This window comes from Amblyomma mixtum, chromosome 9, assembly GCF_055824585.1.
Source record: "Amblyomma mixtum isolate Tamu chromosome 9, ASM5582458v1, whole genome shotgun sequence".
Lineage (NCBI taxonomy): Eukaryota > Metazoa > Arthropoda > Arachnida > Ixodida > Ixodidae > Amblyomma > Amblyomma mixtum.
In genome coordinates this window covers 86,017,846-86,043,850 of record NC_143020.1, presented here as the reverse complement: position 1 = coordinate 86,043,850, position 26,005 = coordinate 86,017,846, and the positions used below count along the sequence as shown (strand labels likewise).

Sequence of the window (26,005 nt, the reverse complement as noted above, 5' to 3'; positions counted from 1 at the left end):
AAAGGTCAGGAATATTTCCTTTGGAACTCGCTACTTTTCAGGCTTGCCATACTGAATTTGCACAACCTGGAAAAGCTGTTTTATGGGATTGTATTCGATTTTCACCGTGTCATGCACATAACACCACATGAGCTGTTGCACGTGTAATCTAGTGTCTTAATGGATGTAATATGGTTTTGACATGCAGGCTTGCACTCCAGGGACCGCAAACATGGGGGACCTTCATCGCAGAAGTCTTCAGGTTAGAATCTCCAGTTTTTCTCTATGTATGCTTTCCTGTAGGCGGTCTCTCAAAAAGCAGCATGAAGGATACGGTAGCTGCAGTTTACAGAACTCTGCTGAGTGATGATATTTGCCTTCGATGTCTAAAAAGTTCTTTTCTTTGAAATATGAACTTTTGTTCGAACAATCACCCTTGTGAGTTCTGTTCCGTGATGCAAAAACTTGTACAGGGTTTGATGCCTCCTCAGGCTATTAGCCTTTAGCCTTGGCCCTCTCTTGGACATTGCCTGAGCAGCAAATAAAGGGAAAAAAATGGCGTTGTCCTGTGTACTAAGCATAGCTCACTGCCATTCGTGTAGTGACTAAGCCCACATGGGTGGAGTTAGGACGGTGTCAGTTGTGTGTGGGCATTTTGCCCCACATTCCCTTGTGGTTTGCGTTCCTGCCATGTACCTTCCCACGGCTGGTGACCCTCCCTAGTTAGTACCTTAACTAACAAGAGAGGGTGCCTGCGTCGCAGCGACATGAGTGCCAAAGGTTGTGTGACTGCTGTGTGCGCGTGGGAGAGCACTCTCTTGGGCTAGGCAATTTGTCGCGTACGGTCGCTTTGGCGCGGCGCTCCACTCTCCACCAGTGCAGGGAGGCCTTGTGGTGGGAACGTTCTCCCACCAGCTCGTCCATTCTTGTTTCGGAGTTTTTCCCTTGCCCTGGCATTAGCAAATGTTTTGCTTGTAACTGTGCTGCTCAGTTGGACGTCCTTGATTCCTTAGCATATCTTGCTAGCTGTCATTGTTGCTGTAGCATTAAATGCCTGTTTATTTCAGCCACAGTGTCGTTTCTTTGTTCCCTCAGAGTAAGGCCTGCCGTGTTATGCTTGCGATGAGTAGCGTACGCGATCGTGGTATGGGATCTGGCGGTTTTGTACTGTGTCAGCCGTGGTTAAGCGAGGGAACATATTATCACTCCTTATTAAAAGCTCCATACGTTGTTCCAGTAATGCCAGTGCAAGGGCCAATGGCGGTGACTGGCATTGATCATATTTCTTGCAGGCTACATGTTCTTTTAACTGCGTGCGGAATTGACCATTTGCGGAAAAGTTTCTGCGCATGAGCAGTGAGGACACAGCCAGCGCCCTCTATAGGCGATTTGATTTTGGTTGAAAAACATGAGCCGGCCGTGCATTCCCTCGCTGTAGTGCGGCGAATGATGTGAGCTCCTTGCCTCGCTTTTGCAGCGTGAATGAAAATGCCAACTCATTGCTTGGCCTACGGCTGCACGAATTACTTCATTCACCAAGGAAGCACAAAGCTCAGGTTCTCGCCTAGCTTGTTTCGAAATGAATGTTCCTGCTGTATTTCGCGCTTGCTGCCAGGTGCACGCAGCTCTGTCGTTCTAGAAGAGTTTTGCCATCGACGCACGTGCGTATTCGGTGGAAACCGAATAATATATACTAGTATGAACACTCACCATAAATGCAACAATGTCAAGCCGTTCTATCTGAACAGCGGGAGCACGGCAGAGCGCAACCTCGCGTATATCCGTTCATTCTAACGTTCCTGCAGTCCGCCAGCACGCAAAGCAATGCTGTGCCATATCAGCACGAGCCATTATTGAGATAGTACAACGGGTCAGTTACTAATCAGTTAAGTGTGCTCAGCAGCAAAATGTGCTGTATGAAGTTCGCAGAAACTCCTGCCCTATCAAGAAAGCGTACCAATGACGAGAAACCAACGACAAGGAAGGCCGTTACTAACGACGAACCATGCCGTTGTCACATAAACACCGGTATTCACCGACCACGCACGCGCCACTCTCACGAAATCTAGTTCATCGTTAGTTGCTTGAAGATTCATCATCAAGTTTCTGACGTAACCTTCCTCCTTGAAGGACCAGCTGCGATGAGCCTAGCCAACAGCTGAGGTGGTGGAGTAAAGGTTTTGCCACACATTTCAGGCTACCACATGAAAAATCTTTGCTCCACATAGTTTCTAAAAACGCAAATGGGAGGTTCTCCTCCTCTGTCATCCTCTTTCGTTAGCAAACGCACGTTTCCGGCAAATAAACAACACTAAAATAACACAACAAGCGCACGAGAACTGCTGAACTTGTCTGCTCGGGAACAACTTTCCAACCAAAAGTTCCGGTAGAGCTTCCCTCTTTGCACGACAGGCGGCGCTCGCTTTTCCGCAAATGGTCAATTCACTATAGGGACATCTTGTTTCGGTCCTGTTGATGAGTGTGTCTTCTGTATTAATTTTTTTGTCCCTAACTCGTACTGAACTGTGGATTTTAGGTTCTTGCGTTTTGTACAAAGTACTTTGTCTTAAAATGCAGGTTCAGTGTTCACGGAGACCGGACATGGCGGCCCTCCTGTGCAAGACCCAACCAGTAAGAGGCACCCTGTGGGCCACTGCACGGAATCTACTCCTTCTGGCAGGGGTAACCACCGGGGTAATCCCACAGAAAATAAGATGCACAAATGCACCCAGTGCAACAAGAAATTCAAAAAGAGATGCCATCTGGTGGTGCATCTCCGAGTCCACACCGGCGATCGCCCTTACCATTGTAATGACTGCGGAAAGAGCTTTGCGCATAAGTTCACCCTGGAGCAACACCAGCGCATTCACACTGGGGAACGTCCTTACTGTTGTGACCATTGTGGTGACAGCTTTGCACATCTGATCACCCTAAAGAGACACCAGCGCACTCACACTGGTGAACATCCTTACCGTTGTGACCACTGTGGTAGCAGCTTTATACAGAGGAGTAACCTGGTGAGACACATCCGTACCCACACAGGTGAAAAGCCGTATCAGTGCCAGCTGTGCCCCATGACTTTTGCGGTACGTTCAAACCTTGTGAGTCATGTTAGATCCCATAAGGGTGAAAAGCCCTACCAATGTGACTTGTGCGAAAAGAGATTCACTAAGAGCCATAATTTGAACCGCCACAAAAAAGTGATTCACAAAGAATAGCAGTGGTTCGTGATGCTCTTAGTCAATATGTTTTGCTCGCTACCATTTTGTATGCAAGCTAACGAGATTCTACCTTAGTACCTTGTGAAAGGTGTTGGTAGCTAATCTGCATATTTAACTCCATTTGCATGTTTTGTTCACTTTAACGGAGCTTTGAGAAAACAACATTTGTTCCCTTAGGCAACATACAGACAGTCACTCAGTCTTTCCTGAACAAGGAGCGTGAGCCTGCTATGCTCGTAAACTTGCGTGAATAGAAATAAAATTGTGTTCATACGTGGATGGCATCACTTCTTGTTGGAGAGTGACTTTCAAAAACATTGTGCCCAATATTGCAACGGATAATCTCCGTGAAGACGACGCAGAGGAAGTGCCCGGCGTGTGCGCGCTTGCCGCTCGGGGCTAGCTCTGATCTGGACCCTGTGCTCCGGTCGTCCTTGTGCCGACATAGACTTCGGGCCACGTAACATCTTTGGTGGACGTGCCGGGTAAACGATCTCCACGCCACGCAGCTCCGAAGCGGTCGTCAGGCCGGGGCTACTACCATCATGGCTCCACCCGGCGAGTCACGAACCACCCCCTCTGCTCCCTCTGCTCCCTTCGTGGTCATGGCTCCTCCCCGTGACCCTGGTACCTTTTCTGGGAACGACGGCACCGATGTCGACGACTGGCTCAGCCTATATGAGCGAGTGAGCACCTATAACCGGTGGGATCCCACCGTGATGCTAGCGAATGCGATCTTCTATCTTAGTGGCACGGCCCGGGTCTGGTACGAAACCCACGAAGAAGAACTGACGAGCTGGGACACTTTTAAAGAAAAGCTCCGTACTTTGTTTGACAGACCCGATGACCGGAAGCTCTCCGCGAAGAAGCAGCTCGCGTCGCGCGCCCAGTCGTCAACAGAAAGCTATGTGGCATATATCCAAGATGTCTTGGCGCTTTGCCACAAGGTCGACGCCGCCATGACCGAGTCCGACAAAGTGAGCCATATTCTGAAAGGGATTGCGGATGATGCTTTTAACTTACTGGTTTGTAAAGACTGCACCACCGTGGACGCAATCATAAAAGAATGCCGTCATTTCGAACAGGTTAAAAGCCGCCGAATTCCACAGCAATTCTCTCGGCTCCCTAATACTGCCGCTACTTCTTCCTGTGAGGAACACCGATTACCGTCCCGTGCCTCTTCCGATGATGACCCCGTTACCGGCACTGTGACCCGCATCGTTCGCCGCGAACTGGAAGCCCTTGCGCCTGTTCTGCCCCGTCCGACCGCACCTGATAACTCTCTACCCACCGTGTCGCTGATTCAGGCCGTCGTGCGTCAGGAACTCGCTAACCTGAACCTTCCTCCGGCTGTGTGCACCATCAGAAGCCCGGACACCCCCCGGCCACCTCTCTCTGTTTATCGTCGCACCTATTATTCTCCGCAGCGTTATCGCAATCCAAATGAGTGGCGTACGGCAGACGACCGCCCCATCTGCTTCCGGTGTTCTCGCATTGGCCACATCGCCCGACATTGCCGCAGTCCATGGTCTTCACCAGCCCGCAACGTCTGCCCCTCCTTCTACAGTTCTACCTCGACCCGCACCTTCTCGCCCCGAGCCCCGTCCGAACCATCTGAAGCAGCCGTTCCCCCTCCACGCCGATTCTCCCGCTCTCCGTCGCCGCAGGGCCGCCGCTCTCGCTCCCCACAGTCGCCTTCAACCAGACGCTCCCATTTGGAAAACTAAATGATGCAGCTCCCGGAGGTGACGCTGCATCAACGACCCGGACCACAAATCCTCTCTCGACCTCTCGACCAAATCTCCTGGACGTCTTTATCGACCGTGTTCCTGTGCGCGCCCTGATAGACACCGGTGCTCAAATATCAGTGATGAGTGCTGCCCTCCGCCGTCGCCTACGCAAAGTCCTCACGCCTGCAATGTCCCGTGTGCGTGTCGCGGATGGTGGCACGCCTGCTGTCGACGGTACGTGTACCGCGCGCGTTACCATTGGCGGCCACAGTATACCGGTTCAATTCACCGTGCTGACCACCTGTGCCCATGACCTCATTCTTGGCTTGGATTTTCTGACTGACCATTCCGCCCTCATTGACTGCTCAGATGGCGTCCTACACCTCGAACTTCCACTGCTGGATTCAGAACCCGTCGATATATCCCTGCGACTGTACAGTACCGATTATGCTCGCCTGTCATCCCGAACCGCCTCTTTCGTTCCACTGACCCCATCTCGCCCTGTTCCTGATGGCGACTATCTCGTTACGCCCAACCTTGACCTCCTGCTGACCCGTAACGTTGCCCTACCTCATACCATCGCCACCATCCAAGCTAACGCCCTTTCTCTGCCTTTCCTCAACTTCGGCGTCTCTTCTCAAGTGCTCCCGTCCGGCATCTGCGTGGCTACCCTATCTCCTCTCGCTCCTTGCCACGTCGCTCAGTTGGCCAACACCCCTGTTCACGACACTGCCACCCCGCGCCGGCAGTCTCCTCAGTCGCCCGACGCCTTCACGACCATGATGGCCACCGACCTCAGTCCCGACCAAACTGCCCAGCTTCGTGCCCTTCTCGAATCTTTTTCGGATATTTTTGATGTCAACAACACGACGCTGGGCCAAACTCTCGCCGTCAGGCACCGCATTGAAACCGGCGATGCCCCTCCCATCCGCCGCCGCCCCTATCGAGTCTCTCACGCCGAGCGTCAAGTTATCAATGCGGAAGTTACTAAAATGCTCGCGAAAAACATTATCGAACCCTCGCACAGTCCCTGGGCCTCACCCGTCGTACTTGTGAAGAAAAAGGATGGCTCCTGGCGTTTTTGCATTGATTATCGGCACTTGAATAAGATCACCAAAAAGGACGTGTACCCCTTGCCGCGTATCGATGACGCCCTTGACTGCCTTCATGGTGCCAAACTTTTCTCCTCCATTGATCTTCGCTCCGGCTACTGGCAAATTGCTGTAGACGACCAGGACCGTGAAAAGACCGCCTTTGTGACACCTGATGGGCTTTACCAATTCAAAGTTATGCCTTTCGGATTATGCAACGCGCCAGCCACATTCGAGCGCATGATGGATGCCCTTTTGCACGGCTTTAAGTGGTCCACCTGCCTGTGCTACCTCGATGACGTCATTGTCTTTTCGCCCACGTTTTCCGCTCATATCACTGACCTTTCCCAGATCCTTTCCCTCTTTCGTCATGCCGGCCTGCAGCTCAACTCGTCTAAGTGCCGTTTCGCGCGCCGCCAGCTCACCATCTTGGGTCATGTCGTCGACAATACGGGGGTCCACCCTGACCCTGAGAAGATCCGAGCCGTCAAAGACTTTCCCCAGCCACGTTCTTCTAACGACGTCCGAAGCTTCTTGGGGCTCTGCTCCTACTTTCGTCGATTCGTTCAAGGCTTCGCCGACATCGCCCGCCCCCTAACTAACCTTCTGAAGAAAGACACCACCTTCATCTGGGGACCCGACCAGGCGCAAGCGTTTTCCAACCTGATATCGAAGCTTACTACCGCGCCAGTTCTCGCCCACTTCGATGTGACCGCTCCCACTGAAGTTCGCACCGACGCCAGTGGCTACGGCATCGGCGCTATCCTCTCACAGAGACAATCCGGAGAGCACCGTGTGATCGCGTACGCCAGCCGTCTCCTCTCTGCCCCGGAGCGGAATTACTCAATTACCGAACGCGAGTGCTTAGCTCTTGTCTGGGCTGTTGGGAAATTTCGCCCATATTTATACGGCCGCCCCTTTACAGTTGTCACTGACCACCATGCGTTGTGCTGGCTCTCTTCCTTGAAAGACCCTACAGGACGGCTTGGTCGTTGGGCACTGAGCCTGCAGCAGTACCATTACTGTGTACTCTACAAGTCTGGCCGCTTGCACGCCGATGCCGACTGCCTTTCCCGTTACCCCGTTGGCCCGTGTGACAATCTTGGCACTGACAGCGTGGATGCTCTGTGCTCCCTCTCTGTCCTCGCTAACATGGCCGAAGAACAGCGCCGCGATGCCGAGCTGCGCTCCATTATCGACCGCCTCAACACCGCCCCATTCGACCCTCCGATGCGCCGCTTTGTGCTCCGTGATGGAGTTTTATACCGCAGGAGCCTTAGCCAGGATGGCCCAGACCTCCTTCTCGTTGTCCCCGAGCACCTTCGCACTGCTGTCCTTCAAGAGCTGCATGATCTTCCCACTGCTGGTCACTTGGGTGTCTCCCGTACTTACGACCGCGTGCGTCGTCGATTCTTTTGGCCGCGCCTCTACCGCTGTGTACGCCGCTATGTTGCTGCCTGCGATGAGTGCCAGCGCCGGAAACGCCCCACCACTCTGTCAGCCGGTCTGCTTCAGCCCATTGACGTCCCACCCGAACCTTTCCATCGCGTCGGCTTAGACCTTTTGGGACCATTTCCGGAATCCGCCTCGGGCAACAAATGGATAGCTGTTGCCACAGACTACGCTACCCGTTACGCGATCACACGCGCACTGCCCACCAGTACGGCTACTGATGTTGCCGACTTTCTTTTGACCGACCTTATCCTACATCATGGAGCTCCCCGTCAACTTCTGACCGACCGAGGCCGATGCTTTCTGTCCAGAGTTGTCGCTGACATTCTTCGATCGTGCTCTACGAAACATAAGCTCACCACCGCCTACCACCCGCAGACGAACGGCCTCACAGAACGCTTCAATCGCACTCTCACCGATATGCTGGCTATGTACGTTTCTCCGGACCATCGCGACTGGGATACCGCTCTCCCCTATGTGACCTTCGCCTACAACTCCTCCCGCCATGACACTGCCGGTTACTCCCCTTTTTATCTTTTGTATGGCCGCGAGCCCCTGCTGCCTCTGGACACGCTGCTTCCCACTTCTACTGCTCCGCCGTCTGCATACGCCCACGACGCCATTGCCCGCGCTGACCACGCTCGCCAACTCGCACGCTCCCGGCTCCTCGCTTCCCAGACCTCTCAGCAGGAATTCTACAACCGCCGTCACCGTGTGGTCTCCTTCACCCCTGGCTCCCTCGTCTTGCTTTGGTCGCCATCTCGCCGCGTGGGGCTCTCTGAAAAACTTCTGTCCCGCTACATCGGCCCGTACCGTGTCCTGCGCCAAGTCACCGCAGTCACCTACGAGATCGCTCCGGCCTTCCCCGGTGCCACGTCCTCTCAGCATCAGACCGATGTTGTGCACGTCTCTCGCCTCAAGCCCTACGTCTTGCAGTCCCCCTCACTGCCCTGATGAGCACCGAGACGGTGCCTTTCCGACCGGGGGGCCATGCAACGGATAATCTCCGTGAAGACGACGCAGAGGAAGTGCCCGGCGTGTGCGCGCTTGCCGCTCGGGGCTAGCTCTGATCTGGACCCTGTGCTCCGGTCGTCCTTGTGCCGACATAGACTTCGGGCCACGTAACAATATTCTTCACTAGCGCTAGTTGTCACCCTCCCTGAGCAAAAAAATTTGGGGGAGTAAAAGTGCACAAAACAATTCCTTTTATCTTTAAGCCTGAGTGGGCTAATTTTTGTGACAATCAATATAAATTCACTCATTTATATCTCTGAACCTAGAAATGTTTCTATGAAAATAGAGGAAAACTTGTTCTTGTGTGAATCTTTGTTTATTCTAGCAGTGTTTGTTTGTGGCAGGAATGAGTACGGACAAGTATTTGTTCAGCCCCAAAATTATTTGTCTTGCATTAGTTTGGTGGTTTGAGGAGTTCTCTGTTGTTTGGAATGAGAACTAAGAAAAAAGTTCACTAACATCTGCTTTACCATTTCTCAGAGGACTGTTGGCACTAACTATAAATGGCGTATTTGAGGATCATTGTGTCTGCGTCATCAGTGGCTTCTTGTGACCACTTCACATTGTGCTAGCTTCTTTGTTGTGTTGACGTGACTTGAAAAAGCCTTCTTTACTTACATGAAATGTTCTTGATAATACACTGCTAGGGTCATGGCTGCTGAAACAAAAAATACTGTGATTAGTGCCTACGAAAAACACTGTAATGCTGTAGGGTATCGTAAGCTCGTAATTAGGGTCAGTTGTGTGAAATTGCTTAGTGCACATGAGTATTTTATTACAGATGCTGTTACAAAATGTGGAATGCATTCTGGCTGTTTGTAAACTCGCTTGACATATTGTGCATTAAAATTCAATTGCAGTGCAATTCTTCAAAAGAAAATTAAAATTGGTTTTTGAGGAAAGAACATGGCGCAGTAATTATCTCACATATGATGTTGGACACCAGAACTATATGTTGGTGGACATCGGAACCACGCCCTAAGGGAAGGGAGGGAGGTGGTAGTGAAAGAAGAAAAAGAGAAAGAGGTGCTGTAGTGGAGGTCTACGGAGTAATTTCGACCACCTGGGGATCTTTAACGTGCACTGACATCCCACAGCACATGAGTGCCTTTTTCGTTCCACCTCCATCGAAACATGGCCGCCCCGGTTGGGTTCGAACCTGGGTACTCTGGCTCAATAGCCGAGCGCCCTAACCACTAAGCCACCGCAGCGGGCTGTTCAAAAAGCTGCTGTTCCCCTCCCCCCCTTTTTTTTTCCGGATGCAAGGCACAATGATGTTTGTGGATGCTCGAAGTATAATGGTAAAAAAAAATGGGAACAGCATCTTCAAAAAGCTGCTGTTCCCTTTTTTTGACCATTATACTTCGAGCATCTATACAGACATCTTGTGCCTTATATTCAGCAAAGAATATCTGTCCACACTTTCTTTAGCTGTCAGTGCTATTACCCAGAAGAAGGCTATTCTCTGATGGTATTGCATTACAAGTGGCACAACAACGTGTGGTAGTTCACTTTTATTCATTGTATATGTTCAGAAATATCAGAGAGTCTTCTCTGGACACTAGTCTTGAAATCCAACCCCACCGAATACATTGCCATACTGCAATAAAAAGAAATCATTTCTGTTCGTTATCATTAAGGAAACCACTGCACGTGATGAGAAATGCTATTTTAAAGTCTAGCTATGTCAAATGTCTAAAGATTTCTCACACGTAACAGGTTGTGAATCTGCTTAGTATTCTACATTGTAGGACAGCTTTAAATTTGGTGTTGAGAAAAATATTTCCGCCAATAAAAGGATGATTCTGATTTGGGATTGAAATAAGCTTTTTATATTCAAAATATTTTAATGTTTTTCAATATCTGTAGTTCTGGCATATTCAAGTTCAGCTGTGTACTCAGAGAATGTTTATCTTGTTTATTCAAAATTGCTTACAAAGCATGTCGAAGTTACAAAGCCGCTGCTGCGGTGGCTCAGTGGTTATGGTGCTCAGCTGCTGACCCAAAAGACGCGGTGGCTCAGTGGTTATGGCGCTCGGCTTCTGACCCAAAAGACGCTTTCGTCTCGGCCATGGCGGTCAATTTTTGATGGAAATAAAATTCTAGAGGCCCGCGTACTGTTCCGGAGTCCTTTAATACGCCGTCCCTCATAGCCTAAGTCGCTTTGGGACGTTAAACCCCCATAAACTAAACTAAACTAGTTGCAAAGCACACTCTGTATGTACAGCGCCCTCACTTTGATTGCACAAAAAGCAAATCAGGTGCTTGTGATTTATGCTGGCTCATGATTTTTTGACAAGAGAAAGGCCTCATAAGCAGGGTCATTAAGTTCATGGTTCTCACTTACAGGGACTCCATTTGTTGTTTTAAAATTGCATGCACAAAAGAGGCATCGCTTCTGACTCTGCACAATGCATGAGCCATTTTTTTTCAGCGTACACATCACAATTTTGAAATGCTTCATCACCATAGGTGACGATAAGTGAGTGCTCACATGCATACCACCACATCCCTTACACAGCTGAACCGCAGGAGAGGGATCTTCCTGTCAGCCTTGAACCATCATGGTAGTTGCATGAGAAATATACTGCGGTGTAATAGTGCACACTGTGCTGGCACCCTGGTTTCGCCAGCAGGTGTGAAACATTATGTTGTGGGACAGGTTTCACCATTGGTGCGAAGTTAACAAGCAGATGAGATATGAGTCGAGATATGAGAGTTTTGTAGTGGATGTGCTTTGTTGTATGTTAACATGACGGCAGTGTGACGAGCTGCAGTCATGCGTCACAGTTCATTGCTCGGCTCCATGGGCAGACACTGGCTTTGTTCTGTCTAGTGCACTTCTGTGCAGTTCAGAACGTTATTGTTGCAGTGAATCGTGGAACTGCTGACATGGACTGGAAGGCTTTCCGTTGGTTGATCGTGGCAATGCTGACAGACACAGGAAATATAGTCATTTTTTTATTATAAGTCCTCTTATGTGCCTATAGCAGTAGTAGTGCCAACGATAGAGGGGTCCTTGTTGCTAGGCCAAGAAATGGCCTAGACATCTAGATTCAGTTTCTGAGCTTAACATCTAGCCCATATGGCAATGCCAACTGAACGTCAACTGGCTTCCAGTGGTCATCGAAACTCCCTCAGATGTTCTGTGGATCTCCATGGAACGTCCAATGGAGTTTCAGTGCCCATTGGGTTGTTTTGTGTCATATCTTTTTTTTTTTATAAGCAGTCTCACCATTTTGACGCCAACGTGTGTTCCCTTCAGTTCCATCCTCTTTGTTCTTCTGGCACACCAATGCTTATTGAGTGCCTGTGTTTATTGGGTTGTCATGGGTCATATATATATATATACGTATATATACAGGGTGTTAAAAGTTAGACTTTATTGATTTTTTTAAAAAATGCGAAAAGCCGTACGCTAATGCCACTTTTGCTCCTTAGTCTCACCGTTCCAATGCAAACAAGTGGTCCCCTCGTTTACGTCGAGTTTGTTCTTCCTGCACCGAAGCTGCTCGTCCTGTGCTGTTGGCTGTTTGGGTAATGGAGCTTCGTCGTAAGCTCTCCCTGCATTTTTGACAGTTTTTATGTTTTTTAGGGGGGCGGGTGGCAGTTGATGCGTCGGCCTTCGGATAATTCATGCATTTCTTCTGGTCCCTTGAAATACGCGTTATTAAGGTCTTACTACCCTTCACGCTATTAATAGTGGCCACTTATGTGCCAGTTCATGGATTTCTATTTGTCACTCGTTTTGCATGACCAACCGCAGTGGTGGCCTTGTCGTTTGAGCATCTGCCTCCCATTCGGGTGGTGTGGTCTACAGTGCCGCCGGGTACCCACTCGTCATACAACGGAGCTTTCCCCTGCCTGGTGCCCGGCTTCTTTAGGGTGAAATTCTTGGGAAATAGGTCTTTGATCTCACCTTGAGTAGAAGAAAAAACTTTTGCCATGGTGCTCTTTGGCCACAGATGCCCTCTTGCCATAAAAATTAACAATCATCATCATCATTTGGATGACCACATCAAGGTTGTATACTGTTATGCTGACTAGTCAAGAAGTACACACTTCTGTGAAAATCGTTTTTTTTTTGCTTGGTGCTGTTTCAATATAACTTTGTTTACTTGGGTTCCAAAGTCTATGCATTGTTTTGAAAATAATAAAACCATTCAACAGATGTGAGAAAAAAATAGATACACAGAAAAATTTGTGCTTTGAAACGACTGAACGCTGAATGCACGAGAAGGAGTGCGTACTCAGATGGTTAAGGTGAGGAAACGTGTGTAATACCTTGGATCAAATTTCAAGATGAATGAAAGATGATGATATATACTGTAAGTAGCTCAAACAAGCCTCCTAGGAATGCACATAAGTAACTAAATAACAACACTTTAAAACTGAATTAGAGGTTTCCTTCAAGGAATTCTGCACCGCAGCCAATGGGATCTAAACAGCTCATTCCGGGCATTTGTTTCCGGATTCTTAGTATATACCCTGAACTGAGCACACAAGCAGCGTAGTTGTGAAGATCAATATTGGGTGATTCACAAGAACTAAGTGCTGATTAGACACCGGCACTAGGAACATGTTTAATTCAAATGCACTTGGCAGCAGTTATACTGTCCTCTGAAATCGCATGAGTATCACTGGTCAGTCTACTCAGTTAAACACAGCTTCAAGCATCTAGCGCCGGTTGCTAAAATTGTGTACTTTAAGCTGTACTAATGCCTGACTCGTATTCATACATAAATTTTAATTTCTTGACCAAAGTATTTGCTTGACAAAAACTTGGCAGACAACTCGAAATACAGTCAATGCTTGCAAGCCTTGAAATGAGTGGTATGCATTTCCAGGTATGAGGTAAGGAAAATAGACTTCTAGCCCATGAAGACTTCCCTTTATCATGGAGCATATTCCTAGCACAACTGTAGCTTGGTCTGAATATTGTAGCTGACCAAAATGAGATAAGTGCCCAGTAGTCAGCTAGATTTAGCTACCTCGGAAGGTAATTCAAAGGTGAATGCGTAGTGCCGTTGGCTGTTTCTTAGGTGTTTACGGCTGATAATTGTGCTCTTCCATTGTATCGTGCGATCTTCCGAATGTATCCTATTGTAAAATAAAAAAAGAACGAATACTGCGCAGCACCACTGAGTTTTTGTAATAAAACGGTGGTCAATGCAATGAATGACGCTTGCTTGGAATGTGTCTGTAGAGAATTTACAGGGTTGCAATGGAGCACCAGAACAAGAGGTCCAGCATGGCAGGCTTCTCGAACCGAATAGCTCGTGCCGTCTTTGCGCACCGAGTGCACGCTGTTCAATGTAATTTTTTTCTTTCACCTGCTGGGAATGCCCATCTTAGCGCCTCCGATTTACAGCATCGCTATGTGCTACATGCCTTTAACAAATTACTGCAATGCATCGGAGCCAAGATAACTGGTGCATTGCAACACACTCATATTTAAGACATATGCAGCTGACGTTGACGTCTGCAGAGACTTCTATATGCTGGATTGAAAAATTCCTGTATGCAAGCTGCTAATCTAATCATAAGCAAACATTGTTCACAAGATCAGAAATTATGGTCTTTGGACTCTTTTTGATCTCAATACTGTTTTCACAGATGTGAGCCAAGCTTCTGATCCGACAGGATGCTTCATCTGTCAGAGGAAGAAGCAACCGAAATTCTCACTTGGTACCTGCGTGAGTTCCGCGTCTGTTTTTAATGTTACCGTTAGGATTTTTGTCATCTTTTAGTTGGAGGAGTGATGGTTCTTCCTTTGGCTTTATTTTAACAAGAAAACAAAATGGCATCTTCGTGGAACCACACAACTTGCCCACCTACAGAGCCAAGCAATCGCTTGCTTATCCATCTAGCAGTAGGGCACAGACCATTGCTTTGGCTGCTCAGACAGCCTTTCTGGAAACTGTACGTGTGTGTGGCACCATTTTTTCATCAGTAATAAAAATCCAGCCTAGTGCCGATGTTTTAAATTGCTTCTTAAAGAACGAAGACCATAATGCGATCTTTTACATACTTCACATTACCGCACATTAGCACATTTTGAGAAAAATAATCAGCGAATGAACATATCAAGTTTTCAGGTTGAAAGCTGTTATGAAAGTTTGTTATGAAAGTTTGTTATGAAAGTTAATCATTCAAGAAAACTGTGTAAAACATGTACTCAAAAGAAAACATTCGACAGAAGTCTGTCTGGTTGGGAAATTTAATGTTAGGAGAAGGTAAGTGACGCCAACCAAGTAAAATACAGGAAAAACACAACGTTTTGGGACCGGCTCGGCCCCTTCTTCACAGTGTGACTACGGGCGAGCGCAGCTTGGCTTTTGAAGCCCCTGCGTGGAGGACCAGCGCCGTGGCCGAACACTGTGAAGGGTGTGACCACCCAATTGACTTCGACAGCACCATTGTATTGGAAATGAAAGCTAACCCACGCAGGAGGCTTCTACTCGAGTCGTGGCACATTCAGCAAACACGAGAGAATGTTAATCGTTCCCTGGGGACTCTACCCTCATCCTACGTCCATGGGCTGCGGCCATTGACCCGGAGGTCCTCCACGCAGGGGCTTAAAAAGCCAAGCTGCGCTCGCCCGTAGTCACACCGTGAAGAAGGGGCCGAGCCGGTCCCGAAACGTCGTGTTTTTCCTGTATTTTACTTGGGTGGCGTCACTTACCTTCTCCTAACAAAACATGTACTGAATCCAATTAAATGTGAAGCCTGGAGGAAAATACTATCAGCTAGATGAACCTGTGCTCACTGCAAAAAGGATGCAGAAAGTGCCAATAGCCCATTATGGAAGAATTTAAATGCCTAGATTACAGTACAAATCAATGATAAATAAATCAGCATGTTCAGAACAATGCTCGCAAAGTTTCAAATCAGGTCACTTGTTGAGCAGAACAGAATTCTCGGTATTGCACTCGTTCTGTATATACGCTGATGAAATGACATGAATGCCTGACAAGCAGTCATTGATTGAAGTCATTTTATGTTGTCTTTGCATATGGGACGCACACACACCACACTGTTTTATTCTTTCAAAAGAAGAGACATCAACATGCGAGTAGTGCGGAGAAGTGGTCACCATAAATCATATTTTATATTCATGCCCAAAGCTGCACAAAGTTAGGGAAATTCCAGATAAAAACTGAAGTGCCTGGATGTTGGGGGAAGAGAACAGGGAGCTCGCAGGCCAGGGTAATACCTCCTCTACTCCACGACGAATGCACCGATATCCATTACAACCATAGAGAAACATACTTACGTATGTTTGTTTCTCTATGTTACAACTGCCGAAGGAAAACGTTAGCACCTGCAATCGCAACGAAGCACACAAGGATCTTGCAGCGTCACCTGATCGCGTTTTCTGAAAACAAGCCTATACAGGAGCTGTATTTTAAAACTACGCATGATCAGGTCCTTGCAACAAAGGCCCTGGCATGCAAAGAGTTCAGGGTACGCGTGACATGCGTTGCGCGTGGCGGCATCGAGCTGGATGTACAGCGCATTCAGCAAATAAAAAACCGGCCTCAACGAGTCGTTGGAGCGTAGCTTCAATACAGTGGAGAAGTATCGCCACTTATGGTTCCTTTTCGCGCAGTACGCAGTGGCGACTAGCAAACCATTGCGTATACAAATTGAGCCACGGACACAAAATTTGGATGTAAAATTCAAGCATTGCGCTAAATATGCGATATCGAAACCAAGAGTGTCGAAACTCGGTTTTGCTTTCGGTCACGCTTACAGTGTAGCCACGCTTGAACACCACAACTGACAGCCAATGTTCAATCAATTATATCTTGTGCACACATCAAACTTTTCTGCGTCGTTGTTATTATTTAATTCTAGTTGTTTACATGTTCCTAAATTGTTTTTTTTAATTATTTTAGACGTGCCCCGCCATTGCGAATTTTTGCCGCTTTTTAAGCGAGGCTTGTTTACATCCTTTTATAATTTTCTTTTCCTTTTCATTATGCGTAATTGCAAAAAACTCGAATAAAAAAAAACCATGCAGGAAACACGTACGATGGCGCAAGCTTCATTGCGGGCGGCATCAATTATCGCACACAATTCGTGTGTTGCTCCCTAATCTGCTCCCTAATCTGTGTTGCTCCCTAATCTCCCTAATCCAGCTCCCTAATCTGTTGCTTTGCGTGTCCGATTTTGTGTGTTGTCAGTCCGTGAGAAGAAGAAGCTTTGCAGAAGGAAATCTGTGGGCCTACAGACAGAGAAAGGATAACTCCGTGCGACCCGGTGAACGTCAGTTTTTGCAGCGTGCGCTTATGAAGACGTGGTCCGTCTGTGCGCGCGTGCCAAATGTCATCGCGCAATCACGAAAAATTCGGGCTTATTAACGCCTTTACCAGTAACATGAAAGCTGCGGAAGTGTATAACCGCAATAACAGACAAATCTACTTCAATGAAAGCTGCCGGAGTTAGGTGAGTGTCTTCAGCCGTGGCCTTCTCACTGACTCGGCCGCCAGTGAGCTTTCCACGCCTTATTTTTCTTGTAGCAGGCTGTAGCAAAGACAGCACGTTCGTGGAGATCGCGCCGTTCGCATTCCTTCTCGGATGTCTGCGTTCTTCAGTGTTCCTAATCGCATAGCAAATGCAACAATTTGTTATCTTGCTGTCTAAAGCTTTGCGGTAAAAAGGGTGATGATTTATGAATTCTGTGGCGTTATGTGTGAAAACCGTTCATGGTGCGTTATGGTGACTTGTGGAGGCTGGTGAACCATATCCCGGTGGCGGTACCTGTAACCAGCCGTTTACGCCGAAACTGGTACGAACAGCTTCATGGCATATCACCAGTCTTTTTTTTTTTTTGTATACCGAAGTAGCCCCCTTGGCCTGCAAGTATAAAATCCCTTTTCCGCATCCTAATATAGCCGCTTCACAGGAATGAAAAATGCATGGCACACTTCAGTTCCACTAAATGGTCTACATTAAAAAGCAGGACTACATCCCATAGCAGTATTGAACAATGCGGGTGTCGTTCTTTTGTGTGTCTGCCGGGCCTTTCTTGTATGTTCTCAGTTTTTCAGATATTGGCGGACCACCCGTAGCCAGGAGAAGAAGATTCCAGCGGAACTGCTGCCAGCCTATGCCAATCCATAGTTTGATGCTCCTATCCTGTAAAATATGTATTCAAGGACGTGTCGTTGTACCACGCACGAAGAGATGTCCCCTAGATAAATAGATAACTGTTGGCATCCCCTTTGTATCAGGCCTGTGGCGATCGTGTCACGTCGCCTAGAAACTTAAAGTGGTTCATTGTTTTTTTACTTGCTTTTCCTTTTCCTAAGCTTTAATTAATCTTGATACATTTATTTTTTTCCCATTGAAGCCTATTATTTTATTCTGTGCTGTATTTCTTCGATTTCTGTGATGTGTCGTGCAATTCTTTCATTCTGATGTTTCTTGGAGTCTGATGGCACATTTGCCATTGTGTGTTTCTGTAAGAGTTCCTTGCAAGTTATGCACTAGTTTTTCCAGGCTCATAAATTGTCCTGCCTTTCTTAGTTGTGATAATGCCTCTACTTCTAGCCATCATTTTATTTATTTCATATCTGCTTTTCTGTCTGTTTTTTGGCATAATATTTTTGCTAGGCAGTTTCAGGTGAAGAGATTACATAAAAAAAAAGATTACATAACAATCATATCTGCATTGTGGTTGGCTATTCAGCTTGAAATTGCAACTGAAACATTCTTTTTCTGGTTGGTTGTAACTTATGAATGTTACCATATTTTTATGCTTAATCCTGCCTTCAAGAGGTCAGTGGAGGACATCTCATCCGCACCTACGTAGAGTGTTGCCACATGTCACGACAGCGACCATTACTCAACAGCCACAAACGAAGTCATGTGGCATCAGGAGTGAAAATGTGGCCACATATGTGGCCAGATACCATGACCAGTTTCTCATCTTATCTCCTGACTGCTCAGTAATCTGGTCGTACTTTTCGACCGCGCATATGTTTGCATATAGTGGTCCGAATTAAGGCTCATGGACATATGTTCTTGATCTGACGCTGTTTGGGTTAAGTTTATATCAAAAGTGAACAGCTTATCTGCGTGTCACAAATGTTGTGCTGATTGCAAATATTTGTACTAATATGAACTCTCAGCAGCATGGAGGGACTTGAATAAAGCTACCGGCTCATTACTGCACCCATGTGAAACTGGCAATGGGGATGGAATGAAATACTATCTTCCTTGCTTGGGCGGAATACCCTTCTTCGGTCAGCCGCAGACGTCGCCAGCCAGCCTCGCCCTCAGGTGTCCTTGGTAGCGGCAGTTAATCATTCCTGCTCTCCACTGTTATTAAACAAGGAGGCAAAAAAATCAAAGCGGGCACCGTTGTTGCGAAAACACAGATCATAATATGAGACTAATCCGGACTCGCTCAGGACTCGTGTCACGATCTGAATTTGAGTCCGGATCTAACTTGCTCACCACTCAAATAATTCTCAAGCTCTCAATATGAGCCTGAGTTGGTCTACTCATGACTCACTCCGTTGATCTAGGACTGCATTATACGTATTCGATACACAAAGCATATGAACAATGTTGTTTTAGCTTTGGAGACTTCTCCTTAATTTGCTGCACAATGTTTCGAATTGCAGGCATGAGGAGCAGTATTTGGACGACACAGAGTACATGCCTGATGAAGCACCTTTGAGTGTAACCTACAGCTACATATGCAGAACTTTACCTTCATTTGTATGCGTGTGCAAAATTAGGTGCTTGAGAATCCATCTGTCTGTGCTAAGAGAACTATCCAGACCAGCTGTGCTAAAAATATGGCAAGTGGCATCGTATTTAAGCTGGTAGAAAACATCAGTTTCAAAAATTTGTACTTTCAGTTTACAGTACATTGCCATTGCTCTTCTTATTCCCTGTCCATATCCTTTCACATTTTGTGCCCGCAGAACAAAGAAGATGGCAGAGCATGTAGTCAGACGTGGATATTGTGCATTCTTAGTTCTTTGTGCTTTGCCATTTGCTCAAAAGCACACAGGCCGCATTGCTTGTGGCATTAGTGTTTGTTTTGTAGTGACTCTCATTTGTTCTCCATTACTTTGCAGGCCATTATCGATAAGCCAATGTGTGCAAGGTTCCAGAGCAAGAAACCCTCAATACCACGCCTGCCAGCCTTCCATGACTCCATTGCTTGATGCTCATAAGCTATAAAATTGCATTTGCAATGATCTCAGTGCATTGTGTCTATGTACAGTCTTTGTCAAAATTAACCAGGCTGCATGGTTTGATTCTCACTCGTATAACAGGGCCCTCGTGGATTCCCTGAATATCAAAAAGTTCTTTGAAGGTGAGAATAGGGGTTCTTCTTACCATACAGAGATTTAGAGCTTGAGGGCTGGCATAATAGCTTTAATATACAACCGAGAAGCAAAAACGTGCAGCCTGGTTACTTTTGACAAAAACTGTACAGAGTTAGATGGCAGTGTTTTCAATGATTTTTCTTGAATTACAAAGATGTAAATAATAAGGAAAATGAGAACTGCCCTCGAAACAAATTTTTTTTAGTGAACTCATTTTGTAAACAGTAAAATTCTTTCCACACGAATGACATCAGGCTTGGAATGGAGAGGGTGCGAGAGAGTTGCGCGATTAAAAAAAGTCACCAAGTTCTTCTTTGCTCAAGGGTCGTGTAACAGCACTCACTGGCATGCAATGGTTGAACAGCTTAAATTAAGCTCTCAGTTGGATTCCCATATCAGTTACGGTACTAACAGGACACCTGACCACGTAGAGCAATTGAGTAAAGCCTGCAACATGTGTACTCTTGTGCTGGGCAATTAGTATTAGTAGAATCACATTATTTGGTCACTGAGAGGCTGAATTACCATGGGGCGTTTTTTTTTTCATCTATATAATATTCTTTCATTTTTCAGTAAAGGAAGAAACATAAAGGGTGATAATTGTGTCCATTGAAATTATTCACCTTTTGTGCATCTGTGTTTTACACTTCAACCGTTATCCTTAATCTTGTGTGTATGACCTCGAATCTGCGGATGTTTGCTTATGTAATTCGATGTAACTCTACCACTTCGCACTTCTGCTTTGTCTCCTGGTTGGGGCTTTGTGATGAGTGTAGCTGTGCAAAACCTGTGCTGTATTGTGTGGTGAATTTTATATCCTATTATATTTGCCACTTTTTACTGGTTTATGGGCATCCTTTTGGCTTTGCTGAAGAGTACACTGTGATTAATGTACTCTTAGCATTAGCGACTTTCCAAACTATATTCATTGCTGTGTTCATTTTGCCTGCTTTCTGAGATCTTCAATATTGTTTTGAGGCCTTTTTAAAAGCAGGTTACATTTGGCTGTATGGACTGTACTTTGACAATGTTTTTTTAGTTTTCTAACAATACTGAATGTATATCTGCACATCTGGAATTCATCGTGTACGGATTTCATTTCATGGTGGTGTTATGGTCTTTGATTCGTTTTTGAACTGGAAATTGTTTTATTATGATGCGAAGCAATTTAAAAAAAACTGACCTATGTCTTCTTAAGCTAAGTGTTTTTAAGCTGTCTTTTTACACTGTTACACAGTGCAGTGCCAGTTTTACCAGATTTACTAACCCACAGTGTTCGTTTTTTAGTTTCGCCTGACTGGTTCCCTTGTATCACGAAATGTTCGTAAAACGAGTGCAGCGCTGCTATGATTTTTGCTAAGAATATTGCAACATCTGATGACAAGTTGCACATTTATTCGCTGTTTCTCGCCACATTCACTCTCCCTGCCACGATGGCCTAGCCACTGGAACGTGCATTTCGCATGTAGGATTGGATTCCCTGTGCCACTGGGTACCCACCTGTGATACGATACGCAAGCTTTCTTTCTGGCTTCTGCTTGGGTGAATGCCTGGAAATGAGTCTTAGATCCTCCCCCTCCCCCTCGGTGTTGGCGAAAGTGCCTTATACCACGATGCTCTTTGACCAATGTTGTTGCCCTTGCTTAAAAAATTCATCACTGTCATCATCAGCTCTTAATAGTTCCAAGAGCTCACCTCATCATCATGTTCACAGAAATGGGCTTCCGTGCCGTCCATGGTGTTAGAAAAGCTGGTCACCTGAAACCTTTTTCAGAGCAGTGCATTGAAAAACTCGGTCACAATAGTTTCTTTCTTCCCCCCTCCTGGTTTCTTGTCCCAAAATTGGAGGTGAGGGTACTACACGAGTTAATATGGTATGCTCTAATTGCATTTAGGACAGAATAGTGTACAATTTCAGATTTTCTTCTACTCGATTAATTGCACTCTTGGAGACTGTGGAGGTGGAACATCACGTTAGGCATATAGCCACATTCGTGGGCAGCTGTAATCTGGGTGTTTTCTTCAGTAGTTATGCTTTGAAAGTTTTTTCCCTGTGTGCAGTACAACAAGCATAGAAGGCTTAATAAACAAATGACGGCTGTATAAATATTTTGGTTCATTAAGCATGAATGACACTCGTTAGTTCTTAAGCCTGTGTAGGCAGACTTGTGCTGTCCTTCCCTTGAAGCGAGAAATTGTGCATGTTCATTTGTCGATGAAATGGCTGTTGGCTCCATTCCATTAGGTATATGAATTTGTACGCAGTCGTCAGTTTTTTGTGAGCATAAGTACAGTAGTCATCTCCATGAAGAATTTAAAGTGCGGAATATTTCTTTTTTAACTCACTACTTTTCAAGCTAGCCCTACTGAATTTACACAACCGGGAAAAGATGTTTTATGAGATTTTATTACACTTTCGCCATGTCATGCACATAACACCACATGAGCTAAGTGTCTTAGTGGATGTAATCTGGTTTTCACATGCAGGCTTGCGCTCCAGGGACCACAAACATGCTGTACCTTCTGGACATAGCTCACCAGGTTAGAATCGGCAGTTTTTCTCCTTATATGCTTTCTTGAAGGTTGTCTCTCAAAGAGCAGTTTGTAGGATACGGAAGCTTTAGTTTACCGGACTGTGGTGAATGATGGTGATATGGGCGTTCAATATTCTGTAAAGTTGTTCTGTGATAAGTGAACTATACTCACCGAACTGTCTCCGCTGTGAGTTCTGTTCATTGATGCAAAGAAATTGTACAGGAGACCAAGGGCTCATCTGGCTTATAGCCTTTAGCCGTTTTCTCCTATTAGACACTAAGGAGGAAATAAAAGGAAGAAAATGGCATCATGCATTGGGCTAAGCATAGCTGACTGCCACTTGTTTAGCCATTAAGCCCACCTGTGGGGACTTTGGACAGTGTTCGCCATGATGCCAGTAATGTAAGCACTAGGGTCCAATGCAGCAACTTAGGTAGCAAACCGATTATTATTCCGGTTAACCTCCCTGCCTTTCCTCTTCTACCTCCTCCTCCTCCTTTGGATGGATTGCAAAACATGCCCAATTTTTTTGGCAGTGGCAACATTTCTTGCAGCCTAAATGTTTTTTTGCCCGCGTGCAGAAATGACTATAGAGACGTGTTGTTTGAGGCCCGAGTTCTAAGGCTGACCTGTTGAATGAAATTGTTGACAGACATCCACAGCTTTTGATGAGTGTGACCACTGCGTTCAACATTTATTCCTAGTTCCAAATGAACTGTGGATTGTTTGTTCTTGCAGTTTTTTAAAGTTCTCCGCCTGTGCAACACAGGTTCAGTCGTCACACAGAGCGGCCATGGTGCACCTGCTGTGGAAGATTCGACCAGTGGAAGGCACCCTGTGAGCCGCTGCATGGAATCTACTCCTTCTGGCATGGGGAACCAGCGGAGTAAAGCTGCAAGAAATAAGCTGCACAAATGCACCCACTGCAGCAAGGGATTCAAAAACAGATGCCATCTAGTGCGGCATCTCAGAGTCCATACAGGCGACCGCCCATACCATTGTAACGACTGTGGAGATAGCTTTGCACAAAAGTTCACCCTAGAGCAACACCAACACATTCACACAGGCGACCGCCCATACCATTGTAACGTCTGTGGAGATAGCTTTGCAAGAAAGTTAACCCTAGAGAAACACCAGCGCATTCACACAGGCGACCGCCCATACCACTGTGACCACTGTGGTAACAGTTTTATACAAAAGGGCCATCTGGAGGCACACCAACGCACTCACACAGGCGAGCGACCTTATCGTTGCGACCACTGTGGTAGCAGCTTTGCACGCAGCATGAGCCTGGTGACTCACATCCGCACCCATACGGGTGAAAAGCCCTATCAGTGCCAGCTGTGCCCCATGGCTTTTGCGGCACGTTCAAGCCTTGTTTGTCATGTCAGATCCCATAAGGGCATAAAGCCCTTTCAATGTGACTTGTGTCAAAAGAAATTCAGCGAGAGGAGGAATTTGAGCTACCACAAGAAGGCTGTTCACAAAAACTAGCAGTGGTCCGTGATGCCCCTGGTGTAAATGTTTGACTAATTCCCAATTTGTCTACAAGCTAAGATGATTCTAGCTGACTACCCTATGAGAGGTGCCGGTAGCTAACCTACATCAATAATTACATTTTAAGCTTTGTTCATTTCGACAAACTTGTCTGGAAAGGACAGTTTTTATGCCTTTAGACTGCGCACACTCTCTCTGAGTCATTCCTGAAGATGGAGAGGGAGCCTGCTACGCTTGTAAACTTGCATGAACGGAAATCAAATCACTGTCACACATGAGTAGCATCACTTCTTGTTGGACCGAGACTTTCGAAAACATTGTACTCAGTGTTATTCTCTGGCGCTAGTTGTCACCCTGCCTCAATAAAGAGATTTGGGGGAGTGAAAGGTTGCACAATAATTCATTTTATTCGTGCAGTCTGAGTGGGATAATTTTTGTGACACTAATTAGAAATTCACTTATTAATATCACTGAACCTATAAATATTAGTATGACAATAAAGGAAAACTTGTTCTTGTGTAAACCTTTGTGTTTATTCCAGCAGCAATAAATAAAACAGCGCAAGGAACGGGACGAAACACGAGGAGCAAAACACAGACATGGGCGCTGTGTTAATGACAGGAATGAGTGAGGACAAGTAGACGTTCAGCCTCAAAATGATGTGTCTTGCATTAGTTTGAAGAGTTCTCTGTTGTTTGGAGCAAGAACTAACAAATGATTTCACTAAAATCTGCTTCACCATTTCTCAGAGCACTGTCTCTGCTTAATATAAATGGCATAATATTTGTGGAGCATTGTTTCCACGCCATGTTTAATCTATTTTGTCTGTCAGAATAGCAACTGTCCGTGACCATTTCACATTCTGCTAGCTTCCATGTTGTGTTGGTGTTATTTGAAAAATCCTTCTTGATTTACATAAGGTGTTCATGATAACACGCTACAAGGGTCGTGGCTGGTAAATACTATGATTAGTGCCGACGATAACGATCGTATTGTAAAGCTCGCAATTTGGGTCCATTGTTTGAAATCGATTAGTGCACATCGGTATCAATCAAAAAATCAGTCAAGCAATAAATGTTAGAAAAACAGTACAAAATCATTTCTTTCGCATTATTTATCATGTGGGCTGGTCGCATTTTGATGCTGAGAGGCTTGGACCTCCTCCTGTGCAGTTCTGTTACTGTACCTTCCCACATGTGACGAGAATAAGATGGCCAAATGCCCCTTTCGATCAATCACAGCATGAAAGCCTGAAGTTTTTTTTTTCATCCATAATGTGATATATGCATAACGCCCGCACCCATATCAGTTGTCTCGTCCCCGTCACAGATCTTCTAGCATGAGCTCCGCTATCTCTTGATAAAGTAAGGTATGAGGGATGCCCACTTCCCCGACGGAGGGGTGGGGTGGAATCGAGGGGTTACCGGCAGTGCAAGTGATAGTGCAAAAATCCCGCCTATTGCATGCTGCATTATAGACCATGCACTTCTTATGTGCCTATAGCAGAAGTAGTGCCAACAGTTTTCGGAGAATCTTTGTTCTTTGTTGCTAGGCTAAGGAATAGTGTAGACATGTAGATTAAGTTCCTGAGCTTAACTGCTAGCCTATGGCAACATCAACTGGCTTGTCAACTCTGATATATATATATATATATATATATATATATATATATATATATATATATATATATATATATATCTATATATATATATATATATAGTGGACAAACGAGAGGAACACAAGTTCGCATCGAAAACACTATGACTATATACATATATATATATATATATATTAGCAGTCGTAGTGTTTTCAAAAAGATATCAGACTTGACAAGCCAGTTGACGTTGCCACAGGTTAGCAGTTAAGCTCAGAAACATAACCTACATGTCTACACTATTCCTTAGCCTAGCAACAAAGAACAAAGATTCACCTAAAATTGTCGGCACTACTTTTGCTATAGGCACATAAGAGATGCATGGTCTATAATGCAGCATGCAATAGGCGGGATTTTTGCACTATTACTTGCATTGCCGGTGACACCTCAATTCAACCCCACCCCTTCATCAGGGAAGTGGGCTTTCCTGCATACCTCAGTTTATCAAGAGATAGCGGAGCTCATGCTAGAAAAGCTG

The 26,005-nt window shown here is 46.0% G+C and overlaps 1 protein-coding gene across 3 annotated transcripts in view; it reads left to right on the top strand.

Annotated features, from left to right (window-relative positions):
• Positions 1 to 26,005, top strand: part of LOC149329977 (uncharacterized) — a 73,924-nt gene that overhangs the window by 13,646 nt on the left and 34,273 nt on the right. The window contains exons 5-6 of one of the 3 annotated variants that reach the window (XM_089560694.1): positions 22,329 to 22,382; positions 23,146 to 24,510. The exons of 1 other annotated variant lie outside the window; for it this stretch is intronic. In XM_089560694.1, coding sequence (XP_089416820.1) covers positions 22,329 to 22,382; positions 23,146 to 23,870 — 779 coding nt within the window. In that variant the 3' untranslated portion in view covers positions 23,871 to 24,510. Of the gene's footprint in view, positions 1 to 187; positions 242 to 2,556; positions 3,255 to 22,328; positions 22,383 to 23,145; positions 24,511 to 26,005 lie in introns of those variants that run through there. One more of the 3 variants, XM_089560695.1, reaches the window with a different exon arrangement.